Source organism: Herpailurus yagouaroundi, unplaced genomic scaffold, assembly GCF_014898765.1.
Source record: "Herpailurus yagouaroundi ecotype Mexico unplaced genomic scaffold, PumYag 161, whole genome shotgun sequence".
Classification (NCBI taxonomy): Eukaryota; Metazoa; Chordata; class Mammalia; order Carnivora; family Felidae; genus Herpailurus; species Herpailurus yagouaroundi.
This window is the reverse complement of record NW_024412402.1, coordinates 25,272,852-25,294,986: the sequence shown is the minus strand read 5'-3', so window position 1 is coordinate 25,294,986 and position 22,135 is coordinate 25,272,852. Positions and strand designations below refer to the sequence as shown.

The 22,135-nt window shown below is 42.2% G+C and overlaps 2 protein-coding genes and 1 long non-coding RNA gene across 5 annotated transcripts in view; 2 read left to right on the top strand and 1 right to left on the bottom strand.

The window, feature by feature from the left end:
* The window catches only part of ACAD8 (acyl-CoA dehydrogenase family member 8), an 18,697-nt gene extending 2,618 nt beyond the window's left edge, over positions 1-16,079 (bottom strand). Inside the window, exons 1-10 of one of the 3 annotated variants that reach the window (XM_040483585.1) lie at positions 15,930-16,078; positions 14,070-14,170; positions 13,244-13,413; positions 12,468-12,577; positions 11,993-12,069; positions 11,250-11,387; positions 6,416-6,551; positions 6,224-6,321; positions 5,692-5,844; positions 4,957-5,059 (exon numbers count right to left, since the gene is read on the bottom strand). In XM_040483585.1, the coding sequence (XP_040339519.1) occupies positions 4,957-5,059; positions 5,692-5,844; positions 6,224-6,321; positions 6,416-6,551; positions 11,250-11,387; positions 11,993-12,069; positions 12,468-12,577; positions 13,244-13,413; positions 14,070-14,170; positions 15,930-16,038 (1,195 nt within the window). In that variant the 5' untranslated portion in view covers positions 16,039-16,078. Of the gene's footprint in view, positions 1-4,956; positions 5,060-5,691; positions 5,845-6,223; positions 6,322-6,415; positions 6,552-11,249; positions 11,388-11,992; positions 12,070-12,467; positions 12,578-13,243; positions 13,414-14,069; positions 14,171-15,929 lie in introns of all 3 variants that reach the window. The other 2 variants (XM_040483587.1, XM_040483586.1) reach the window with 2 other exon arrangements.
* LOC121035662 (uncharacterized) lies at positions 1,855-5,054 on the top strand. Its single transcript, XR_005793012.1, has 2 exons — positions 1,855-2,010; positions 4,880-5,054. It is a non-coding gene; the product is annotated as an uncharacterized LOC121035662 (long non-coding RNA).
* A 56-nt stretch (positions 16,080-16,135) lies between the features above and the next one.
* On the top strand, positions 16,136-21,575 carry THYN1 (thymocyte nuclear protein 1). The gene is made up of 8 exons (XM_040483591.1): positions 16,136-16,262; positions 16,506-16,641; positions 18,384-18,565; positions 19,314-19,382; positions 19,690-19,782; positions 20,555-20,650; positions 20,904-21,054; positions 21,370-21,575. Exons 2-8 carry the CDS (start codon positions 16,590-16,592, stop codon positions 21,414-21,416), a joined length of 690 nt encoding a protein of 229 aa, XP_040339525.1. The 5' UTR covers positions 16,136-16,262; positions 16,506-16,589; the 3' UTR covers positions 21,417-21,575.
* Positions 21,576-22,135: the final 560 nt, after the last annotated feature.

The window sequence follows — 22,135 nt, the reverse complement described above, 5'->3', positions numbered from 1 at the left end:
ATATAATATAATATAATATAATATAATATAATATAATATAATATAATTAAAATAGTAAAAATTACATATAAAGAGAAATCTTAAAAGCAGCCAGAGAAGAGCAAATAGTTATATAAAAGGGAAAGTACCCAGAAAGGTAAGAGCAGTTTTTCAGCAGAAACTTCGCTGCCAGAAGGGAGTGGCATGATATATTCAAAGTGCTGAAAGGGAAAAAACCTAAAACCTTGAATAGTCTACTGGCAAGGTTTTCATTTAGAACTGAAGGAGAAATGAAGGATTTCCCAGACAAACAAAAGTTAATGGAGTTCATCATGACTAAACTGCCCTCATAAGAAGTGTTAAAGGAACTTCTTTAAGTTGAAAAAAAAAAAAAAAAGCAACAACTAGAAGTAAGCAAATTATGAAAGGAAAAATTTCACTGGTGAAAGCAAACGTAATATAGGTAGTAAATCAATCACTTATAAAGCCAGTGTGAAGGTTAAAAGAAAAAAAATAGTAAAATCACTTATATCTAAAAATTAGTTAAGGGACTCATAAAATAAGATGTAAAATATGACATCAAATACATAAAATGGGGGGGGTACTAAAAATGTAGTGCTTTTATAATGTGTTTGAATATAAGCAAACATCACTTAAAATAGACTGCTATATACATACGGTGTTATACATGAACCTCATGGTAACCACATACCAAAAACCTGTAAGAGATGCACAAAAAATAAAGAGAAAGGAATCCAAGCATAACATTAAGGTAAGTCATCAATCACAAGGGAAGACAGAAAGAAAAGAAAAAAGAAACTGAACAAAAACAACCAGACAACAATGAACAAAATGGCAATAAGTACATAGCTATCAATATTACTGTTACTTTAAATATAAATGGACTAAATGCTCCAATCAAAAGACAAAAGGTGACTGAATGGATTAAAAAACAAGATCCATCTATAAACTGCCTATAGGCCGGGGCGGTTAAGCGTCCGACTTCAGCCAGGTCACGATCTCGCACTCCGTGAGTTCGAACCCCGCAGTCGGGCTCTGGGCTGATGGCTCAGAGCCTGGAGCCTGTTTCCGATTCTGTGTCTCCCTCTCTCTCTGCCCCTCCCCCGTTCATGCTCTGTCTCTCTCTGTCCTAAAAATAAATAAACGTTGAAAAAATAAATAAATAAATAAACTGCCTATAGGAGACTTACTTCAGACCTAAAGACTCATACAGACTGAAAGTGAAGGGATGGAAAATGATCTTCTATACTAATGAAAATTTTTTAAAAAGCTAGGGAAGCAATACTTATATCAGACAAAATATGCTTTAAAATAAAGACTATAACAAAACACGAAAAAGGTAATTACATAATGATAACAGGACTAATCGAACAAGAGGATATAACAATTGTAAATATTGACGCACCCTACACAAGAGCACCTAAATATATAAGGCAAATACTAATGGACATAAAGAGAGAAATTAACAGTAATACAATAATAGTAAGAAAATTTAACACCCCACTTACATCAATGGGTAGGTCATCCAGACAGAGAATCAATAAACAAACAATGGCTTTGAATGATGCCTTAGAACAGATAGGACTTGAGGATATCACAGATATATACAGAACATGCCATCCAAAAAGATGAGAAAACATATTCTGTTCACGTGCACATGGAAGTGCACATTCTCTGAGACAGATCACATGTGAAGCCACAAAACAAGTCTTAATAAATTTAAGAAGACTGAAATCATATTAAGCATCTTTTTCAACCACAATGGTGTAAAACATGTGGAGGCTAAACAACATGCTATTAAATGACCAATGGGTCAATGAAGAAATCAAAAAGGAAATAAATAAAATAGCATGAGACAAATGAAAATGGAAAGCCAACATTCCAAAATCTTTGGGGCAGAACAAAAGCAGTTCTAACAGGCAAGTTTATACTGACATGGGCCCTCTTCAAGAAACAAATCTCAGGGTTGCCTGAGTGGCTCAGTTGGTTAAGCGTCTGGCTTGGACTCAGGTCATGATATCATGGTTTGTGAGTTTGAGCCCTGCGTCGGGTTCTGTGCTGACTGCTTGGAGCCTGAAGCCTGCTTCAGATTCTGTGTGTGTGTGTGTGTGTGTGTGTGTGTGTGTGTGTCTGCCCTTCCCTTGCTCATGCTCTGTCTCTCTGTGTCTCTCCCTCTGTCTCAAAAATAAATAAACATTAAAAAAAAAAAAAGAAACAAATCTCAAACACACAATCTAACTGTATACCTAAGGGAATTTGTAAAAAAGAATGAACAAACTCAAAGTTAGTTAAAGGAAGGGAATAACAAAGATCAGAGCAGAAATAAATGAAATAGAGACTAAAAAAACAATAGAAAAGATCAGTGAAACCAAGAGTTTGTTCTTTGGAAAGATATACAAAATTGATGAATGCCTAGCCAGCCTTATTAAGAAAAAAAAAAAAGAAAAAAGAGAGAGAGAGAAGACTCAAATAAGTAAAATCAGAAATAAAAGATAAGAAGTTACAACCAACACCACAGAAACATAAAGGATTTAAGACGCTACCACAAAAAATGATATGCCAACAAACGGGACAACCTGAAGAAAGAAACAGATAAATTCCTAGAAACATACAATTTTCCAAGACTGAATCAGGAAGAAATAGAAAATGTGAACAGGCTGGGGGCACCTGGGTGGCTCAGTCAGTTAAGTGTCTGACTCTTGATCTCAGCTCAGGTCTTTGTCTCAGGGATGTCAGTTCAAGCCTCGCACTGGACTCTGTGCTGAGCATGGAGCCTAAAAAAATCTGAACAGACAGATTACTAGTAACAAAATTGAATTGGCAATCAAAAACCTCCCAACAAAGAAAAGTCAAGGACTGGACAGCTACAAACATTAAAGAAAAGTTAATACCTTTCCTTCTTAAACTATTTCAATTGTCAAATTACTATGCTGTCCACCTGAAACTATTATAATATTGTATGGCCACTATGCCTCACATTAAGAAAATGCACCTACAAAAGCACAGAAAAAGCACCAAAGGAGATATTTTGGACTTACATATATAAAGAATCTAAAATATGAATTCTGAATGTGGACACATGAGTCATTTTTTTTTTTTTTACTTTTCCTATATTTTATGAGTTTTCAACAATAAATATACCAATTTCATTGGTAATCAGAAAAAAAATTTTTAGGGATGCCTGGCTGGCTCAGTCAGTGGAACATGCAACTCTTGATCTCTGGGTTGTGAGTTTGAGCCCCATGTTGGGTGTAGAGATTACTTAAAAATAAAATCTTAAAACAAACAAACAAACAAAAACACTGAATTTTTTATTTTATTTTTAAATTTTTTAACGTTTATTTATTTTTGAGAGACACAGAGAGACAGAGAACGAGCAGGGGAGGAACAGAGAGAGAGGGCGACACAGAATCTGAAGCAGGCTCTAGGCTCTGAGCTGTCAGCACAGAGCCTGACGCAGGGCTTGAACCCACGAACCGTGAGATCATGACCTGAGCCGAAGTCAGTTGCTTAACTGACTGAGCCACCCAGGCGCCCCAACATTTTAAATTTTAAAAAAATAAACAAAAACATTTTCCCTGAAAGGAGGGGTCAACTTCTTGCTTCATTTTTACAGTGGGTTTTAATGCAAAGAGAAATATGAACCCCCATGAGGAATGAGTAATCACACATCTCGAATAAAACCAAGCCAAAATTTCAGATTTATCCAGTAACGAAGTCCACAGTGAAACAAAGTGATCAAGACCAGTGCCCCAAATTTTCTAGAAGTGGATGATGGCATGGCCTGAAATCTATGTATCTGGCCTTTCCCATTTCTTCTTATAAGGTTAAAAGGCAGAGTTAGAATAAAGGTGAAGTCTCACACACTCATAAAAGCTGGGTAAGGAAACAACCACAGGAGTAATCAGAAGAATTTGAGCAAGAGTGACTGACCTCATCGATGTGCTTCAGGAATGGGGTTTGCAGAAGAAAGCGAACTCTAACTTTTACAAACTGTGATTTGGTCATCACACCAGAGCAGTGGGTTCAGTTTCAGAGTGGTGTTCCCAGACACACAGTGACAGTCTTGTTTGAAAACTTGTTAGAGATGCAAATTTTTAGGCCTACCCAAGACCTACTGAGTGAGAACTTCTGGGCACAGAGCCTAGCAATCTGTTTTCACAAGCCCTCTAGGTGAATCTGACACTTCTTCAGGTTTGAGAAGAATGCTTTGAAAATGGCAGAGAGACCAATGCCCACAAGCCTCTCCTCTGTCACCATGGAAGCAGCCCCACATCGCACCACTGAAAGTCACTTAGACAAGCCTCTGCCCCATCTGGCTCTCCTACAGTGTAAGCACCCCTGGCTGTTTACACTAACTGGGACAGGAGTCACTGGTGTGGAGTGTGGAGAAGGCCATGCCCTGAGCCATACTCCCAACAGCTTACACATTTCCCAGCCCAATCCACTCTGTGATTGCCAAGAAGATACCCATATGATTTAGTTTACTGAAAAATCCATTAGTCATATTATAGAGATATGAATTTATAGAGGTTCCTGGTGATCAAATTAGCTCACATTTGCTGTGTTAATTACTGTACCGAAGTTTGGGGATCCTTGAGGACCAAGTACTTTATGAGAGTAAAGAACAGTTACTGCTGCAGTTTTCAAAATGCTTTCTCATGTATTACCTGAGTTTGAATGTTCTCTAAAGTTTGCAAAGAAAAAGAGTAGAAATGGAGTGATTTGACAGCTTATTTCTGGTGACAAAGCAGAGCCTCCTGACTCCCAGGATAGTGCTCTTGTATGGCATCAAAAAGCACTTCCAGAGTAGGGTCAGGAAAAAGAGGAAGGAGGAAGGCAAAAGACAGACAGGATCTGATGGTACCCTGAGAACCAGCCAGCATAGGGACAGACAGGCCAGGGAAAGTGGTGACCCTATAACCATTCTGGAGAATAACCTCTGGCAATTTTTACCTTCTAGGATTTGATGGACCCTGGAGTCCCGCACATACTGCTGAACAGCATAGTCCTTCAGGTAGCCATAGCCTCCATGCATCTGTAAAGCCTGGTTGCAGATCTGCAGGGAGATAGGGACTACACATCTCTGATTTTGGGAAGACTATGGAAAAGTGGCTTCTCCTTCCACCCCAGCCTCCTATAAACTAATATGAGGAAGAACAACCTACAGATAACCAGCCAAGCTCAAAAAGGGGCTCTGTATTCTGTGTGATTGGACAACAACTACTAAACTTACCAGTTCCCACCAGGCAGGCAACTCAGAAAGCTCTGCCTTTCTTGCTTATTATCTGCAGGGGAGAGGCTGCCCACAAGCACTTTGGCTGGGATTATGTGAAGTCATGGTGTCATCTAGTGGCAATGCAGCCTCATGTGGAAATGGCTTAGCACTTGACATTTTAAACAGCATAGTGCTAAATTTGAACAAGAGGCACTGGAAGGCTCTGAACCTTCTTCCAAAAGAAGTGTCTCATCTAGAACACAATCAGTTAACAGTGCCACAGTGGAGTGTGCAATGGCACAGGGCAGATAAAAAGTCAGCTCCCAAGCAGACCTCTCATTTGTTCATTTATATCCGTAAGCCCCAAGGCAATCTCTGCAGCATCCGAGGAGTTAACTAATGGTTCTCAACATCCCTGGACCCAAAAGCTGGTCCCTGTCCACCCAAGACAGCCAGAGGGCACCATCACGCACAGCAAAGCATTCGTCTGTAGCGAAGAGCTTGGCCATGGAGCACAGGGCCACTGCATCTTCCCGCTCCTCCTGCAGAGCTACTGCTGCACTGCGGATTATCAGCCTCGAGGCCACCAGCCTTGTTGCCATATCAGCCAGTTTGAATTGCAGGTACTGCAGCAACAGGGGAGAAGAGAACCAGACAAGATAGACAGGCTTAGACCAGCACCTGATCTGGGGACCTCCATAAGCCTTCTCTGATGAGGTACCTTTTCTAAGTGACCCCAAGCTTCAAAGTCTCCTTCAGACTTTGCAGAGAAATGTATCTTCTACAGAGAAAATGTATCACCTTGTGAGTTCTAAGACCACTTCGCTTGCCCTGCACTTCAATATTACCTCCTGAAAAAGATTACTGATAAAATTAGAACATAAGTTCTAAGATGGGGGCAGAATTTCAATGAGAAATCACAGCCTCACCCTCCTAGAGGATGTGGACCACAAAGCAGATCTCATACAGAGCTGAAAGCAAATGCAGGGGCATCTGGGAAATGACCTGGTTACTGGCCAGAGGCTCTCCAAACTGCTTCCGAACATTGAGGTAGTCTCGGGTGAGGATGACCGAAGCATGAGCAGCTCCTAGAGAGCAGGAAGCTGGAAAGGAAGAGTGCCAACATTTCAAGTGAGCCAGCACAGTGCTGCCTGCTGGATTCCATTACCTCCCTGCCCCATCCTGTTGTGTTCTCACCAACATTGATCCTCCCTCCATTCAGTCCTTTCATGGCAATGATGAAGCCCTGCCCTTCATCCCCAATTCTGTTGGCCATGGGGACTGCACAGTCTTCAAAGATCACGGCGCGGGTTGGCTGTGAGTTCCACCCCACCTGGCAAAAATCAGGGACTGTATGGCTGCCCAACAGGGCAGCATTTAGGGCACCGTTCTCTGTTGATGAAACCCTGTGAAGTACAGGTTCCATTATCCTGGGACTTAGACCTTGAGAACTTAAAATCAGAGACAATACAAAAGTTCAGACTTATACACTTGTCAATTGTCATAGATTGTTTTTTCAGTGAAACATTTTTTAACATATTATCTGCTTCCTAATGTCTATTTTACCAGACTAACCTATCCACAAACATTTCTCACAATTTCTTTGAGGATTGGGGCAGAACTGTCCTCATTTTTAGTGCCTCTACAAGTATATTCTTTTATTTAAAAAAAAAAAAAAAAGTTGGGGGGGGAGCGCCTGGGTGGCACACTTGGTTAAGTGTCCAACTTTGGCTCAGGTCATGATCTCACATTTCGTGAGTTTGAGCCCTGTGTTGGGTTCTCTGCTGTCAGCACAGAGCCCCTTTGGATCCTCTGTTCCCTCTCTCTCTGCCCCTCTCCTGCTTGTGTGTTCTCTCTCTCTCTCAAAAATAAACAAACATTAAAAAAAAACCATAGACAATATAAGGGTTGATTTGTCCTTCTATAAGGATAACAAGGATTATCAAGAACAACAGTCACACTTCTCCTTTTAAAAGCTTAGTGTTGGGCGCCTGGGTGGCGCAGTCGGTTAAGCGTCCGACTTCAGCCAGGTCACGATCTCGCGGTCCGTGAGTTCGAGCCCCGCGTTGGGCTCTGGGCTGATGGCTCGGAGCCTGGAGCCTGTTTCCGATTCTGTGTCTCCCTCTCTCTCTGCCCCTCCCCCGTTCATGCTCTGTCTCTCTCTGTCCCAAAAATTAAAAGCTTAGTGTTACTTCTAAGATTGTTATCATTAGATGAGAGGAATAACACTCACTGTGCTGGCAATACCTGGTTGAGTGTTTGGCTGCAGAGAGATCTAATGACGTGCTGTCAGCAGCTCACATGAGCCAATTACACACATCTTTTCCTAACGTGGCATTCAGTGATAACAGGTTGGTGGCCTTACAGATGAGTGTTTTGGTTTTTGTTTTTCCTAAAGAGCTGATTTACCAGGACATTGCTGAATATGTCAGCCACAAGCCCAGAGAGAATTCTAAATACCTAAGATGTAGTCCATGTTATGAAACTAACTAGCTGTATTTATCTCTGAACAAATCACTTGATTTCTTTGGGGCCTCGGTTTTCCTTTATGTAAGAGAACTGGACTGGAAAGCCAGCAGGGCCACTTTCTTCAAATAAAATCTTATTCAGAAGTCTCATATGTAAATAGATAAAGACCCTCACTACTTGATCCTCTTCATCTCTTCTTCAAGATATTTCAAGGTTTCAAAGAACTCTAAGGCTCAATGAGGCAGATTTTTAAAAGCACAAGACTACGTAAAATTTCCCACTTCTCGTATAGCTCTGTAAACACTACTGCCTTTACTTGACCATTTCTTTACATAAAAACACTCAATAGCTCCCTCTGTTGGCAAATAAACTTTATTCCTCAACCTTTCATTTAGGGTCTTCTACAATTTGGGCCGGTCCTTCTTTACCAGCCTTTTCTTCTATTGGTCACCTATTGGTAGTCTCAACTCAAACTGGTCTGTGTACTGTGCCACTAGGTTTTTTTCAATCCATATTTTGCTTATTCTGCTCTCTCTATCAAAGTCTGGCTTAAATGAAACCTCCTGAGGCCTTCTAGGTCACTTGAGCCAACACTGAACTTCTCTTTTAGGCTCCCATAATCTCTACAAGTCTCAAACCTCCCAATATTGGCCTGTATAGGGGTTACCTGAGAACTTATCTCCCCAAATAAACACCTGAAAGCAAGACTGAAACAAAAATTATTATTTTAATAATATTTCTAAAGAGCTCAGAACAAATACCTGCTACCTCTTCACTTCTAACCCCTTACTATAAAAACATCTACCTTCCTCCCCTATGCAGAGAATTCTTTTCCTAATCCTATCTGGGCCCCTGGGTAGCTTTAGCCAGTGAGAACAGATATCCCATTTCCCTTTCTGAAGGCCCTGAACTGCTGGGCCACTACCACTAGAGCCCATTCCTTCTGTCACTCTTGACTTCTGTCCTACATATTATCTTCATTTTCTCTCCTGGGAGTCCTCACTTCCAGCCCTCCCATGACAAAACTCATTCTTCTATGCAAAACCTTTTAACAATTAAATCCAAGATAAAGTCCTCATTACCTTCCCATAAAGCCAATGCAAAACTAGTAGTTTAAAGCTCTCAGCTATATAATGTGTTAAATATGCCAAGTCACAACCATCCTTGCAGGAAAGATGGCATGGAACAGGGAGAAAGGCTGGCTGCTTGGGTCACCAGAACAGTCAGGTCAACCATGGGGATCAACGGGTGACTCTTCATCTCGGCCTACAAGGCCCTGCTTACTGTCCAATTTCATCCTACACCTACACCTACACCATTCTTTTCTTTGCTCACTTCTCTAGGACCATACTGAACATTTTTTCCGTTTCCCAAATAGGCCATCTGTCTATTTGTTGTATCTGCCCAGAATTCTTCCTATGGTTGTTCCTTCTAATATACTTGGGATCTCATCCCAAAAGTCATGACGTCTTAGAGTTCAGGTCTATTGCAGAAGCTCCCAAGCTCTCCTCAATCAGTATCCTATCAACCTGTTTTATCTCCTCTGTAGCACAGAACACTTCCAGAAGGCACCTTGCTTATTCACCTGTCTGTGGCTTATCTCTGCTTGCTGGAAGGTTAATTCCATGGGGGCAGAGCTTGTCTTTGTTCACTGCTCCATCCCTACTGTTTAGAAGAATGCTTGGCACACAGTGGGCACTCACCAGCTGTCAAATGCATAAAGAGATGTCCTTCCAGATTTCCCTTGCATTGAAACATATATAAAGCAAAACTAATAATTAAAAAAAGACAACAAAAAAGAAAATGTATACACTTAAAAAGTGAGAGAAAATAGAAAATGAAAGGAAGAAAAGATATACTTTTTGTTTCTGGAACTTATTTACAACTTTTTTCTAGGCACTAAACTTGATAGCTTTGGTATTCTGTCAACAGAATACTGAGGTGGATACTACCCTTGTGTATTGAAACAATCATCACTACCTTTATAAGCACAGACAACCTGAATCAGCATAACTCAATCCTGTAAAATTATGTGCCAGACTATGTAAGTTGATCTATGTCATATGGCCCAAAGCAGACATTCCTAGAATTAAGATATCCTATAGCTGTATAACTTCACATACATTATACACGTGAGACAGCATATGTCTTATAATTTCAGACAAGGCTAGGAGTGACTTTTGTATCCTCCCCATCCCAGGAGCCAGCATCAGGCTTTGTACATGGCAGGAATCTAGTAAAAACCTATTATCCTATAAAAGATAAGGGGCACTGGGGCGCCTGGGTGGCGCAGTCAGTTAAGCGTCCGACTTCAGCCAGGTCACGATCTCGCGGTCCGTGAGTTCGAGCCCCGCGTCGGGCTCTGGGCTGATGGCTCAGAGCCTGGAGCCTGTTTCCGGTTCTGTGTCTCCCTCTCTCTCTGCCCCTCGCCCGTTCATGCTCTGTCTCTCTCTGTCCCAAAAATAAATAAACGTTGAAAAAAAAAATTAAAAAAAAAAAAAAAGATAAGGGGCACTAATACTTCTAACTCTTTGGCAGTTTATAAAATATCAGGAAGGCTCATGAAGGGAAATATGGAAACCCTAGGAGCTATGAAAGAAGAAGTACATTTAGGGGTCATTTCATTACCTGAATTCTCCCCCAAAGTCATAACTGTAACAGTACATATTGGAGGTAGATGACAATTCTGGTCACCTGCCCTAACAAATCTGAATGGTCTCATCTTACCACCAGCTACAGTTATATAATCATAGTTTTACTATTCATGGCCTGACTAGGGGATTTCTTAATCCTAGAAATGTCTTTCCAAACCACCTATGGAAACACCCTTCTTCTTACATTATTGAAATACCCATAATCATCTCCAATGAGTTTTATTTTATTTTTATTTAAAGAAGAAAAGTGGCTGATATGCTTTTCATTCCTGAGACCTCTAGTCACCAACAGATCTTCTGTAAGTATTTTTTCCTGGGATAAAAGAGTGCACTAAAATAAGAAGTTGGATAAAAAACACAGGTCAGGGGCTATGGCTGAGTGGCTCAGTCAGTTAAGCATCCAACTCTTGATTTTGGCTCAGATCATGATTTCATGGTTCGTGAGTTCGAGCCCTGCACTGGGTTCTGTGCTAACAGTATGGAGCCTGCTTGAGATTCTCTCTCTACCTCTCTCTCTGCCCCTCCCCTGGCTCACACTCTTCCTCTCTCTCTCTCTCTCTCTCTCTCAAAAATAAGTAAACTTAAAAAAATTAAATAAAAAAAACACAAGTCAAAAGTGGAGGTGAGGCAGACAATAGAGAAATCCCTCACACTAAAATGACAGGTGGCTTATGGAACTTACTGACAAACTCCACCATTTTTGCCAGTGGTATAGTATTTCTGTAGACATGCCCTATTTTATTTCACCTGCTCCTGTTGAAACTGTAATAGGAGCAACTGCCTCCAATGCAAGTTAGCAAGTATGTGAACCTATTCAAACAAAACAAATAGAACAGAGATAGGTCTGGCAGGTAACAGATTCTTGAATTGCTTGAACTTGAATTGCTTCATGTCCATTAGCCACTCACCTTTTTTTCCTTCTTGCCAAAGCTGAGGCCAGGGGTTCCCTTCTCAACAACTATACATGAGATGCCTTTGGGGCCTGGTCCTCCTGTTCGGCACATGACTATATAGACATCTGATTCACCTCCACCACTGATAAAGGCCTGGTGGTTGGAGAGAGGGTGCACAAGGATCAGAAAACACATGCATTCCTGCAGCAGCCTAACAACTGGGAAAACATAGGGATTCTCCCAACAGTAGGTTGCTAAGAGGTATATGGTGGCACAGAGAAATGAAGAAGGGGTAAAAAGAACCTGTGCTGACTGGGGAATCAGGGATCTAGCTGATGAAACTATAAAAAGGATAAACAAAAATGAGGAAAATTATCTGGACTCAGATCAGAAGAAAGAGAAAGCGGGGCATCTGGGTGGCTCAGTCGGTTAAGTGTTTGACTCGATTTCGGCTCAGGCCATGATCTCAAGGTCATTGACATGGAGCCCTGTGTTGGGCTCTGCACTGAATGTGGAGTGTGCTTGGGAGTCTCTCTCCTTCTGCCCTTCCCCCACTTGCGCTCTCTCCCCCTCTCTCTCAAAATAAATAAATAAACTTGAAAAAGAGAGAGAAAGTGAAGGTAAATAAAGGGAAATAGGTCAGAGGTTCTCTACCCAACATGTAAAAATCCCAGGAAATATTAACTCGCAGAGAGCAAGGATCCAGGTGCTATCAGCAGGAAGATGGGAACAATTCTGTAAGGTGGGTATGCTGGTACCTTGGAGCCATTGAGGATGTAATGATCTCCTTGTCGTTTCGCTGAGGTCAAAAGGGACGCAGCATCACTGCCACTTCCTAAGGCAGGGATCAAAAGGAAGAAGAGAAAGGTAGGAGAGAAAGTCAGTGAAGTTAAGGGACACTCAGCACAGCTCCACTTCCAAGGAAATCTTTCCTTACAACAAACAGCTCAGTGTTTCCTACTTTGAAACTCAGACAGCCAAAGGAACTCTCTGTATTTGGTGAAAATGGTGGACAGCAATCAGATCATTTTCCATCTCCCAGAACACCGGCTTGCAGTGAGCCTCCTACAAGGAAGTTCCAGTCGACAGCCTGGATAGACTCTGGCCTAGAGGCCTCTGAGTCTTGTGACATCAGGCCACAGGAATGGCTGAACTTCATGGTTAAATAAGGGTTATATGCTTTGCCTGAGCAGCATCTCCTGATTCATCTTGCTGGCAGCATGGCAAACCCACCTGGTTCAGTGAGGCAGTAGGAAGCAAATTTCTCCATGGTACAGAGCGGTGGGCAAAATTTGTGCCTCTGTTCCTCATTTCCAAAAGTATCGATCATCCAGACACACATGCTGACAAGTAAACCAAGAAGAAAAGACCAAAAGGGGAAAAAAAAAAAAAAAAAGAAAGAAGAAGAAACAACAATGACAGAGTTAATATGGAGAAAAAGACATCTGAAGGGGGAAGGTCTGGGGAAGGAGAACACAGGTAGCAAAGCAGAGTGAAGCAGAAGAGAGAGTGGGAAGAGAAAAACTGCCACTAAGGAAATTCAAATTTAAAGGAAAGGCCTAGGTTAAAACATACTCCCGGAACACACAGTTCCCACAGATAATCAGGATCAAGGTATTTCTCACTTGGATGTTCATGCTACTTCTAGTTAGGTTCAATAAGGTCCGTAAAAATCAAAGAGTTATATAGGTACTTTTGCAAATTCCTGGAGGCTTTGTCTTTGGGTTGAGGAAGAGGGGATCAGGGCCCTAACCACTGTCCTAGAGAAGTCTATTTGGTTCCAGCTCAATCTAGGATTTGAGAGAAAGCTGACAGACCTCATTCTCCAAGCAACATACAACATGACAGATTCCAGTCCAAGAGGCAATAGCAGGCCTAGTGTGAACTTTTACAGTTAGGTTCCTCAACAGCAATCAACCTTCAAAGATGAACTTTTCTCTCTTTATCTGAAAATTTCACAGTCAACCGGTATGAGCACTTCGTTGTGCTCACCAAGCTTTGGCACTCACTTGTGGATGCTTATATAGGCTGTGGTGCTGGTACAGCCTGTAGCCAAGGCTTCAAAGATGACAGAGGTATCGAGCCGTGACAGTCCAGACCCACCTACATCTGTTCGTACGTAGACCCCCCCAAAGCCTAGCTGAGCAGCCTTCCGCATCACATCTACTGGGAACAGCTCCTACAAAAAAACCAGGGTCATCAATAAGTGATTCACAGATGGACTTTTCTTTAAATGGCACAATGGGGGATTAAGATGTTTGCATTTGGGAGAGTGTAGTATTCCCTTAACATAACAGGCTATTTGTTACCTGTAACAGTTAAAACGCATTCTGGAAGTACTGGTTTTCTAGTGTTAAAGTTTCTTTTTATTATCAGAATTGCCTTGGTTTTAAGAGTGTCCAAATCTTTGTATAATTTAAAAAAACAAAAAACAAACTGGTCTTAGGCACCTGGGTGGCTCAGCTGGTTAAGCAACCAATCTTGAGTTAGGCTCAGGTCATGAACTCATGATGGGGAGATGGAGCTCCATATTAGCTGAAGGAAAGAGCCTGCTTGGGATTCTCTCTCTCCCTCTCTCTGTGCCCCTCCCCGACTTGCACACACTCTCTCAAAATAAATAAACATTTTAAATAATTAGTTAAAAAAAAAAAAACCAACAGGTCTCTACAAGATGATGAGGATGTTTCTAGGAAAGGAATCACGCCATTACCAGTACTCTAATCTGCAGTAAGAATTGTGCAAGGAGAATAAACACTGAAAAGTTAGGACTACAAGGAGATCTTGGTCACCATATGAGGCATTTTTGGAACATCTAGCCATAAGGAGAACTCCCACCTTCTGGTCCCACTCTGCCATATGTGGAGCCATCTCCTGGGCAGCAAAGTCAAAGGCCACTTTCTGAAATTCCTTCTGCTCTTCATTTAGTCCTATGGAAGCTGTGGGCAAGATTGTATATACTCAGTTCCAGGACAGGGGTCAGGGAAGGATATTGCCAAGAGCAAGAACCACAAAGCTGGGACAGTCGACCTAATACAGCATTTCTCTTACACAATAAGGTAAGTCAGGAACCCCAATCAACTTCAGTTATCCCACTGTAAAATGAGGGGGCTGCACTATTTACTGAGTAAATTTCCTCATCTGTAGAATGAGGAAAGTATACATAATGAGTATATATGTAATACATGATACATAAAATACAATACAAATCATAATTATCTTAATCACTTTTCACTTATTAAAATATGCAATGAAACAAAGAAATATTTGTTAATCACTCCCATTAATTTGATATTCTAATATGTGGAATGATACATTAAAGGACAATTTCCTTTAATTTTACTGATTGAGAGATACTTTCTTTTAAAGGTGAAAAAGTACCTCATTGGTTGAAGTTACACAACTAGCTGATGGAAGTACTCCAACATATTTCACTTATTTGTTATTTAATATTAACCTATTTAATATTTAATCTATTTGTTGCCAGAACAACTCCTTACCTGGCTTGGTATCCGCAAGGGTAATTTTGTTTACCAAATTCTAAATGCTAGAACAGGGCAGCAACTTATGAAGGAGTTTTAGGACATGGAGAAGAAAACAGTATTCTTTACTAGTGTATATTATAGATCTGGGTGTAATCTAAGGGATTCATCACCTATTCTACAATGAAGAAGTGTCATTTATTCGAAAGGTTTTTGTTTTGTTTTGTTTTGTTTTTGTTTTTGTTTTTTTCAGAAGAAAAAATGTGGTTAGGTACTTGACAGAATCACAAAGTGGCTGGGTATCTATCCCTAGTCAGCCTAGGCCCCTATCACTCTCTGTTCTTCACATCCAAATTATTTGGTACTTAAAAACATTCAGGTCTGTCAATTCTCATAGTTTCCCATTTGCAATAATAATTATTTTCCCTGCAGGAATTTCAATAGTAAAAGGTTTTAGGTGTTACATCATAAAATTTATGTGAGCAAATCTTGTGTCACATAAGGAAGGAGCATTCCTTCATCTAACACAACCAGCACCAGGCTTTTTACATTCTTACTATACCTTTATGACCCTTATATGACCTATGATTAAAACAAAATAAAATGAAACAAAGTCATGAGTTCCTGCACCTCTCTCTATATCCACTCCTTATCAGGAAGCAGGAATCGTAACAGAATCTACCTCAGAGTTGTGAGGATAATTGTAAAACCCTTAGTTACTGTTTTCACAAGTAAACGTATTAAATGTATCGAGAAGTCGATAATATCAACTACGTTTAAGGAGATTTGAACAATTAACAAACAGCATCAGCAGCAAAGATTAAGCTGTAACTACAAAGTATTTTCCTATCTTAATATATCTTTAGAGGGCCCCTGTGAAGTAGGCGGGAGGAAAGACAGGGCTTAAGCAGAAGGCCTGGAGCACAAATTCGGACGCCTGGCTTCCCGACCACGGAGGGGATGGGGTGGAAGAGTAATAGACGAGGGCCATGGGCGCAACAGATGGAAACAGCAGAGAGTGAGGGCGGCCAAGGGAAGCCAGCCAGGTGGGCGGGATGGGGTGACCCGCCAGCGAGGGAAGCCGACTTGGGAGAGGGCAGGTGGGCCTTGGGGTGATGACCCCGGTGACGGCCCACGACAAGCCAGGGGTGACAATGCGCTCTACGGGCGCGCAGACCACTGCATTCCCTCCCCGCACATCGGAGGAGAGACTTACGATCGATGCAGGAGACCAAGCTCCGGCGGCCGCTCTGGGCGGGGGCCTGCAGACCACCACGCAGGCAGATAAGCGGCCTTCCCAGCCTCCAGCAGCCTCTGCGCAACATAGTAGCCTCTGCTCCACGCAGAATCTGCAAGCGGGTTATGTTCGCTACTGCAGGAGCCAGGCCCGCAGTGCACCCTGGGAGCTGTAGTCCATCCAGCGACCCTCACAGCCCAGATTCAGGGAGGCCTGCTCCAGAGGCAGGACTACAATTCCCAGAGATGCCGGGGTCTCGGCGCAACAGAGCCGGGTCTTACTTGATGCTCCGGACTGGGACTCTGTGACCAGGTGCTGCATCCTGGGGTGGTTGGTTGGGGTTGTGTAGGCTGTGCGGTTACGTCAGTGTAGCGGGAGAATGGTGAATAAATGGGAGAAGGATCAGGTTACGAACCGAGGAGACGTTAGCGGCAGGTTATGCAAGATGGAGTAGATAACTGGGGGAAGAATTGACGGGCCCAAGTCCAGGTCCGCAAAAAACCCTCGGGACTGAAACTCCGCTTCCTCTCATTGTCTGCATCTTGCTTTGCACAGGTTTCTGGGGGCAGATTCAGAGTTGCCTCTTGTACTCTTGGTTGATTCCAGAATCCTCTGCACTTCAGCCCTCGCAGGGGAACCATGCCGAGACCCCGGAAGAGGCTGGCTGGGTCTGCCGAGCCAGCTGGGCCAGGTGAGCTGCACCTAGGCTGCAAAAAGGCGGCCCTAGTTTCTCTAGGACCTGTTTCGTACTGCTCACTTTCAACTCCCTGTCTGTCGGGAGAATCCTTTTGTGGATTTTCTGTTACGTTATTCCTAATTGACTTCCATCTTCTTTATTCTTCCCACCAAGCTTATACCCAGAGCTTCTTGTTTGTTCATTAAAGCAATAGTAGATAAGGGGTGGCTTGTACTAAGGTCAATAACATACAGTTCTGCTGGGTGGCTCAGTTCGTTGAACGTCAGACAGTGGCTCAGGTCATGATCTCACTGTTTGTGAGCTTGAGCCCCACACAGGGCTTGCTGCTGTCAGCGCAGAGCCTGCTTCAGATCTTCTGTTCCCCTCTCTCTCTGTCCCTCCCCAGCTCCCGGTCCTGCTCTCTCTCAAAAATAAATAAAACATTAAAATTATATATATATTAAAAAAAAAAGCCTAGTTCTGCTGTCATGGAAAATGCAAACAGACATGAGTGAAAAGGTCTAAGAAACTAGATGGCTAAGGGTGTGAGGGCAGTAAGGACTGCCAGAAACGGAAGTGGAACTTGAATCTAGCCTTAAAGAACGGGAAGTCTTTCCTCAGGCAGAGAAAATTCAATGACATTTTTATATTCACAAGAATGAATGGCATTCTAAGTAGATGAAGTGCAGAAACAAAGCAATTAAAGTACTTTTGGGAATGGCAGAAGCTCCAGATTGACTACAATACATTGTGTTATTTAGGAACACATAATGGTATTTGCAGTGTGCTTACCTCCAAAGGGACCACCTGATCAACTAGGCTAGGGAGGTTCTGAGTATTAGACACCCATAAATGATACTTAATGATGGCTGATGTAGGAGAGATGGGACTAAATTCAGAGGCAGTGTGGTACAGTCATTAAGGGTGGATCCAGATAGACCAGGGGACAGTTCCCGATTATATTGTTTACTAAGTGTGTAATCTGGGACACATTTAGCAGATGAACAGAATATCTCATTATACAGATTAACTGAGTTACTGTTAGGGTAACAAATAGAGCTTAGGGTCTGTCATAGAGTATGGATTTAACAACTCATATTAAGCTATTGAGTGCCTAATATGTTCCAGGAACATTTTCTCTAATTCTCTTGGAATAAAGTCATCTTTGCCAAGTCTACAAAGTACAGAATGAGCTGTTTTATCCAGCTTCTTCTGGCACCTTCAAGGAGCTGAAAGGAAGCAGGCCACAAAGCACAGTGAGCAAGCAAAAAAGAATTATGAGATGATAATTATAATAATAGCTCATATTTATTGAGCATTTATTATAATGCCAGGCATTGTCTAAACCCATTGTTACCACTATTGTACTTAATCTCTAAAACAAGTTTGTGGAGTAAGTGTTTGGTTTCCTCATTGGAGAGAAATAGCCTCAGCAAGGGCACAGAAGAGAGTGAGGTAAAGAAAGAAAATTACTTAACACAAGTCAGAACTCTGCTAGGACTGTCAATCCTGACCCACAACCAGGTAAGGTATTCTTATCCCACTGAATGGATAATCCAGAAGATACCCTGTGAAGATGGGCATTCCTGTCCCATTTTTATAGATAAACTGAAGTTCAGCAATTCAGTTGCTACTGCTAGTAATTGACAGATCCAGGATTTGAATCCAGGTCTGACTCCAAAGCATGTGCTTTCCTCACAATGCAACATTACTTCTCAGCCAGCATGACCAGTTTCTGCTGTTTGTTTCTATTGCAGACAATAAGGGACCAGCAGGAAAACGTACCAAGACTAAGAATCCAGTGGGGGCATCGGCTCAAGTGGTTAACTCCAGCCCTCAGAAGACTTCAGCCTCTAAAACCTGTGGGAAGAATCTAAGTAGTTACTGGCTGATGAAATCAGAGGCAGAAAGCCGATTAGAGAAAGGTGTAGATGTGAAGGTGAGACCAGGTACCTGTCTTTAATCCCTTCAAGCTGTTTTTTTAGATAAGAAATAAATATGGGACACCACAGAGTCCACCAGCTTCTCTGAAGGGTAGAGTTAAGGGAAAGATAATAAGGAAATAAGGAATAAAATCAGCAAGGTTTATTACCAGCAACATAATAAATATTTTAGGTTTTCAGGTCTTCTCATTGCTGTTGCAATTCTGCTGCTATTGCAAGAAAGTGGCTATGGACGACATGTAAATAAATGGTGTGGGTGTGTTTTAATAAAACCATTTACAAAATCAGGCCTAAAACCTGTAGTTTGCCAAACCCTGACCTGGGCAACATTTCAATCTTATGTTGCCTTACTCTTGCCACCTGCCATAATCCTACATATTTCTCTGCCAACAGCTAGTATTTATTCAGTGAATTAATATAAACCAATTTTAATAATAGCTTGGAGAAAAATATTATAGAAGAAATATATAGTACCTTAATGAGTAAAATACAAATAACCAACACATTATCATCTGGATTATCCATTCAACTGATCTTCTTAATTAACAAGGATAACAAGTTAATACAAGGCTTACTTGCATGTGCCCAACAGAAGTGGCTTTGCGGAACTACTTCCCAGTAAACTACATACTCCCACTATAGCAAGTAGCACCCTCAGTGTAGGGGAAGAAACTACCTACTTCCATATTATTTCCAGTTGGCTTCAAGATTGTTTAATGAATGGGTTCATTTCCTGTTGCCTAGTTCAGCATCGAGGATCTTAAAGCACAGCCCAAGCAGACAGCATGCTGGGATGGTGTTCGCAACTACCAGGTAAGAGGGTAAAAGCAGGGCCTGAGACCCAGGCGTTGAGTAAACGCCTGCCTCCTTCCATGACTTATTCAGTAGCAAAATCTCTTGGCCAACGGCCCAGATAATAAAATAGAAAATGTATTCAAAAATACCTTAATTACTCTGCATGCAGTTTGCAAATGGTCTGGATACAAGTCTGGGTGTTTCGGTAAAGGCAAGCTGCAGAAAAGAAAACCTCATCTAAGGAAAGCAGACTTGATTTCCACTAACAGCTAGTGTTTTCCAGTGGGTGAGGAGGAAGGTAGTTGTTTATTCTCCCCTGGGACAGGCCCGGAACTTCCTTCGAGCCATGAAGCTGGAGCAAGAAGCTTTCTTCTACCATAGCAACTGCAAAGAGCCAGGCATCGCAGGACTTGTGAAGGTCAGTTGTATAGGCATTGGTCTTAATCCCTCTCCCTTCAGGGAAACTTACTCATGTAGATATAAAAGAACAAAGCTTAAATCAGTTAACAAAAAAGAAGTACCCTCCTCCCCATCCCTGATGTCACCACTCAGGCCTCTTCAGTATGACAAGGACTATAACAAGGCCTTCATTTCAGGTCCCGCTGGTACAGACTTCTCATTTCTGTGCCTTGGTCTTTCACTCAAAAACAGGCCTGATGATAGCTCTTCCAGATCAGAAGTTACTAGGATAAAATTATGAACTGCAGGTGGAAAGACAGTGGCACCAATAATAACCTTTAATACTTGGTTTTAGAACATTACTTTTAAGATTTTATTAAATAAGATTGATTCCTATGCTTGCCTGTATATTATTTCCAGATATCTGAACCTTCATTGGCTCTACGGCACAGCCGAAGAGGTTAGAATGTGCAGGGTCAGAAGTGAAAGTCAGACTAGAATTAAAAATTGGCCCTGGAGGGGCGCTTGGGTGGCTTAGTCAGTTAAGCATCCGACTTTGGCTCAGGTCATGATCTCACGGTTGGTTCATGGGTTTGAGCCCCACATCGGGCTCTGTGCTGATAGGTCAGAGCCTAGAGCCTGCTTCAGATTCTGTGCCTCCCTCTCACTCTGCCCCTCCCTACTCATGCTCTCTCTCAAAAATAAATAAACGTTAAAAATTTTTTTTTTTTTTAAATGGCCATGGAGCTGACTGTACAGGCAAATGATTGGAGACTTGGTTTTGTTTTCAGATTGTGAAGGAGGCTTACCCAGACCACACACAGTTTGAGAAAAACAATCCCCATTATGACCCATCCAGCAAGGAAGACAACCCCAAATGGTCCATGGTAAAGATTACTATTTTTGCTATTTCATGAAAGGAAAAGAATGCACAAAGAGAGGGAGGAAGAAGGTGTGGGGTGTCTTTAGGTCAAGGTATAGAGTCCAGTTCTTACTCAGATGAGGTTACCCTGGCTTTGGGAATAGGAACAGAACACTGGCAGCCCTACCTATAAGAACCTCCCATAAGAAGCTAAAGCACACAGTGGACAGAATCTACCTGCATGTGTCTTTCTGTCCCATACACTTTCTGTCACATAGGTGGATGTACAATTTGTTCGGATGATGAAGCGTTTCATCACCCTGGCTGAGCTCAAAACCCATCACCAAGCTCACAAAGCCACTGGAGGCCCCTTAAAAAATATGGCTCTCTTCAGTCGCCAGAGACTCTCAATTCAGCCCCTGACCCAAGGTAAGAGTGGGCCCTTTCTATTACTCACATACTAGAATGACTACGTGAACTCACATTTATTACTGATTAAGCTTGGGCACAGTATTTAACCTCTTTGAGCCTGTCTACTCACCTATAATATCCACGAAGGAGGAAATAGGTCTGGAGTTACTCATTACTATGTGCCCAGCAGTGCTTGGCACATAGTAAAACATTCCATAGTTTTTGAATGAATGACAACCTACCTCAGTAACAATATGAAATGTCTGACACAACCTCCCTGTTTAAGAGACATACCTCCTAATTCTTTGCTTTCTTTTCCCCCTTTTTTGGTAGAGGAGTTCGATTTTATTTTGAGCCTGGAGGAAAAGGAACCAAGTTAACTGGGACCCTGTTGCTGGAATAGACAAGGCATTGTTCCAAAGAATTCAAGCTTTTGTAAGACAGAAGGAGGTGTGAGAAGGCTTTCTTGTTATGTTGACCTGGGGTTGTGTACGTAGGTGATTTTCATGTACCTTTTTCAATAAAACATTAATATCAAAGTTGGGAAGCTTTTCTTTTAAAGTAGCACTGGGTGTGGTAGACTACTCCACTGCAGATCTTCTGCCCATCAGTAAGGTGCAGGGTTACCCTCTACCATCTTCCTTTACTGTAGCAAATTCCAGGGCGCAGGGTTCTGTCTATTACCCCTACTGAAATGAACTTTTGTCTTTCTACACCAGCCTTCCTCAGATGCCCCTGAAGTCATCTGGGTCCCATAGGGCTTTAAACCACCAGCAACATCAGCACAGGTTGCCAGGTGAGAATACAGCTGGGATTCCTTTCTCAGCATATGCTTATCTAAAATGGGTGTGAATAAAACATCAGTGTTCGCCAGGGGCCACAGCCAGAGAGAGGGCAGGTGTCATGTTGGATCAGGGTGGGTGTCTGTCTCCCCTTTTGTGTGAGTATAAGACAATATAAGACAGGGGCGCCTGGGTGGCGCAGTCGGTTAAGCGTCCGACTTCAGCCAGGTCATGATCTCGCGGTCCGTGAGTTCGAGCCCCGCGTCGGGCTCTGGGCTGATGGCTCAGAGCCTGGAGCCTGTTTCTGATTCTGTGTC

Coding starts and splice junctions, on each gene's coding strand:
- THYN1 (XM_040483591.1), top strand. CDS start 16,590: ATGCCGAGACCCCGGAAGAGGCTGGCTGGGTCTGCCGAGCCAGCTGGG. Junction 16,642..18,383: donor TGCCGAGCCAGCTGGGCCAG/GTGAGCTGCACC, acceptor TTTCTATTGCAG/ACAATAAGGGACCAGCAGGA. Junction 19,383..19,689: donor ATGGTGTTCGCAACTACCAG/GTAAGAGGGTAA, acceptor CCCCTGGGACAG/GCCCGGAACTTCCTTCGAGC.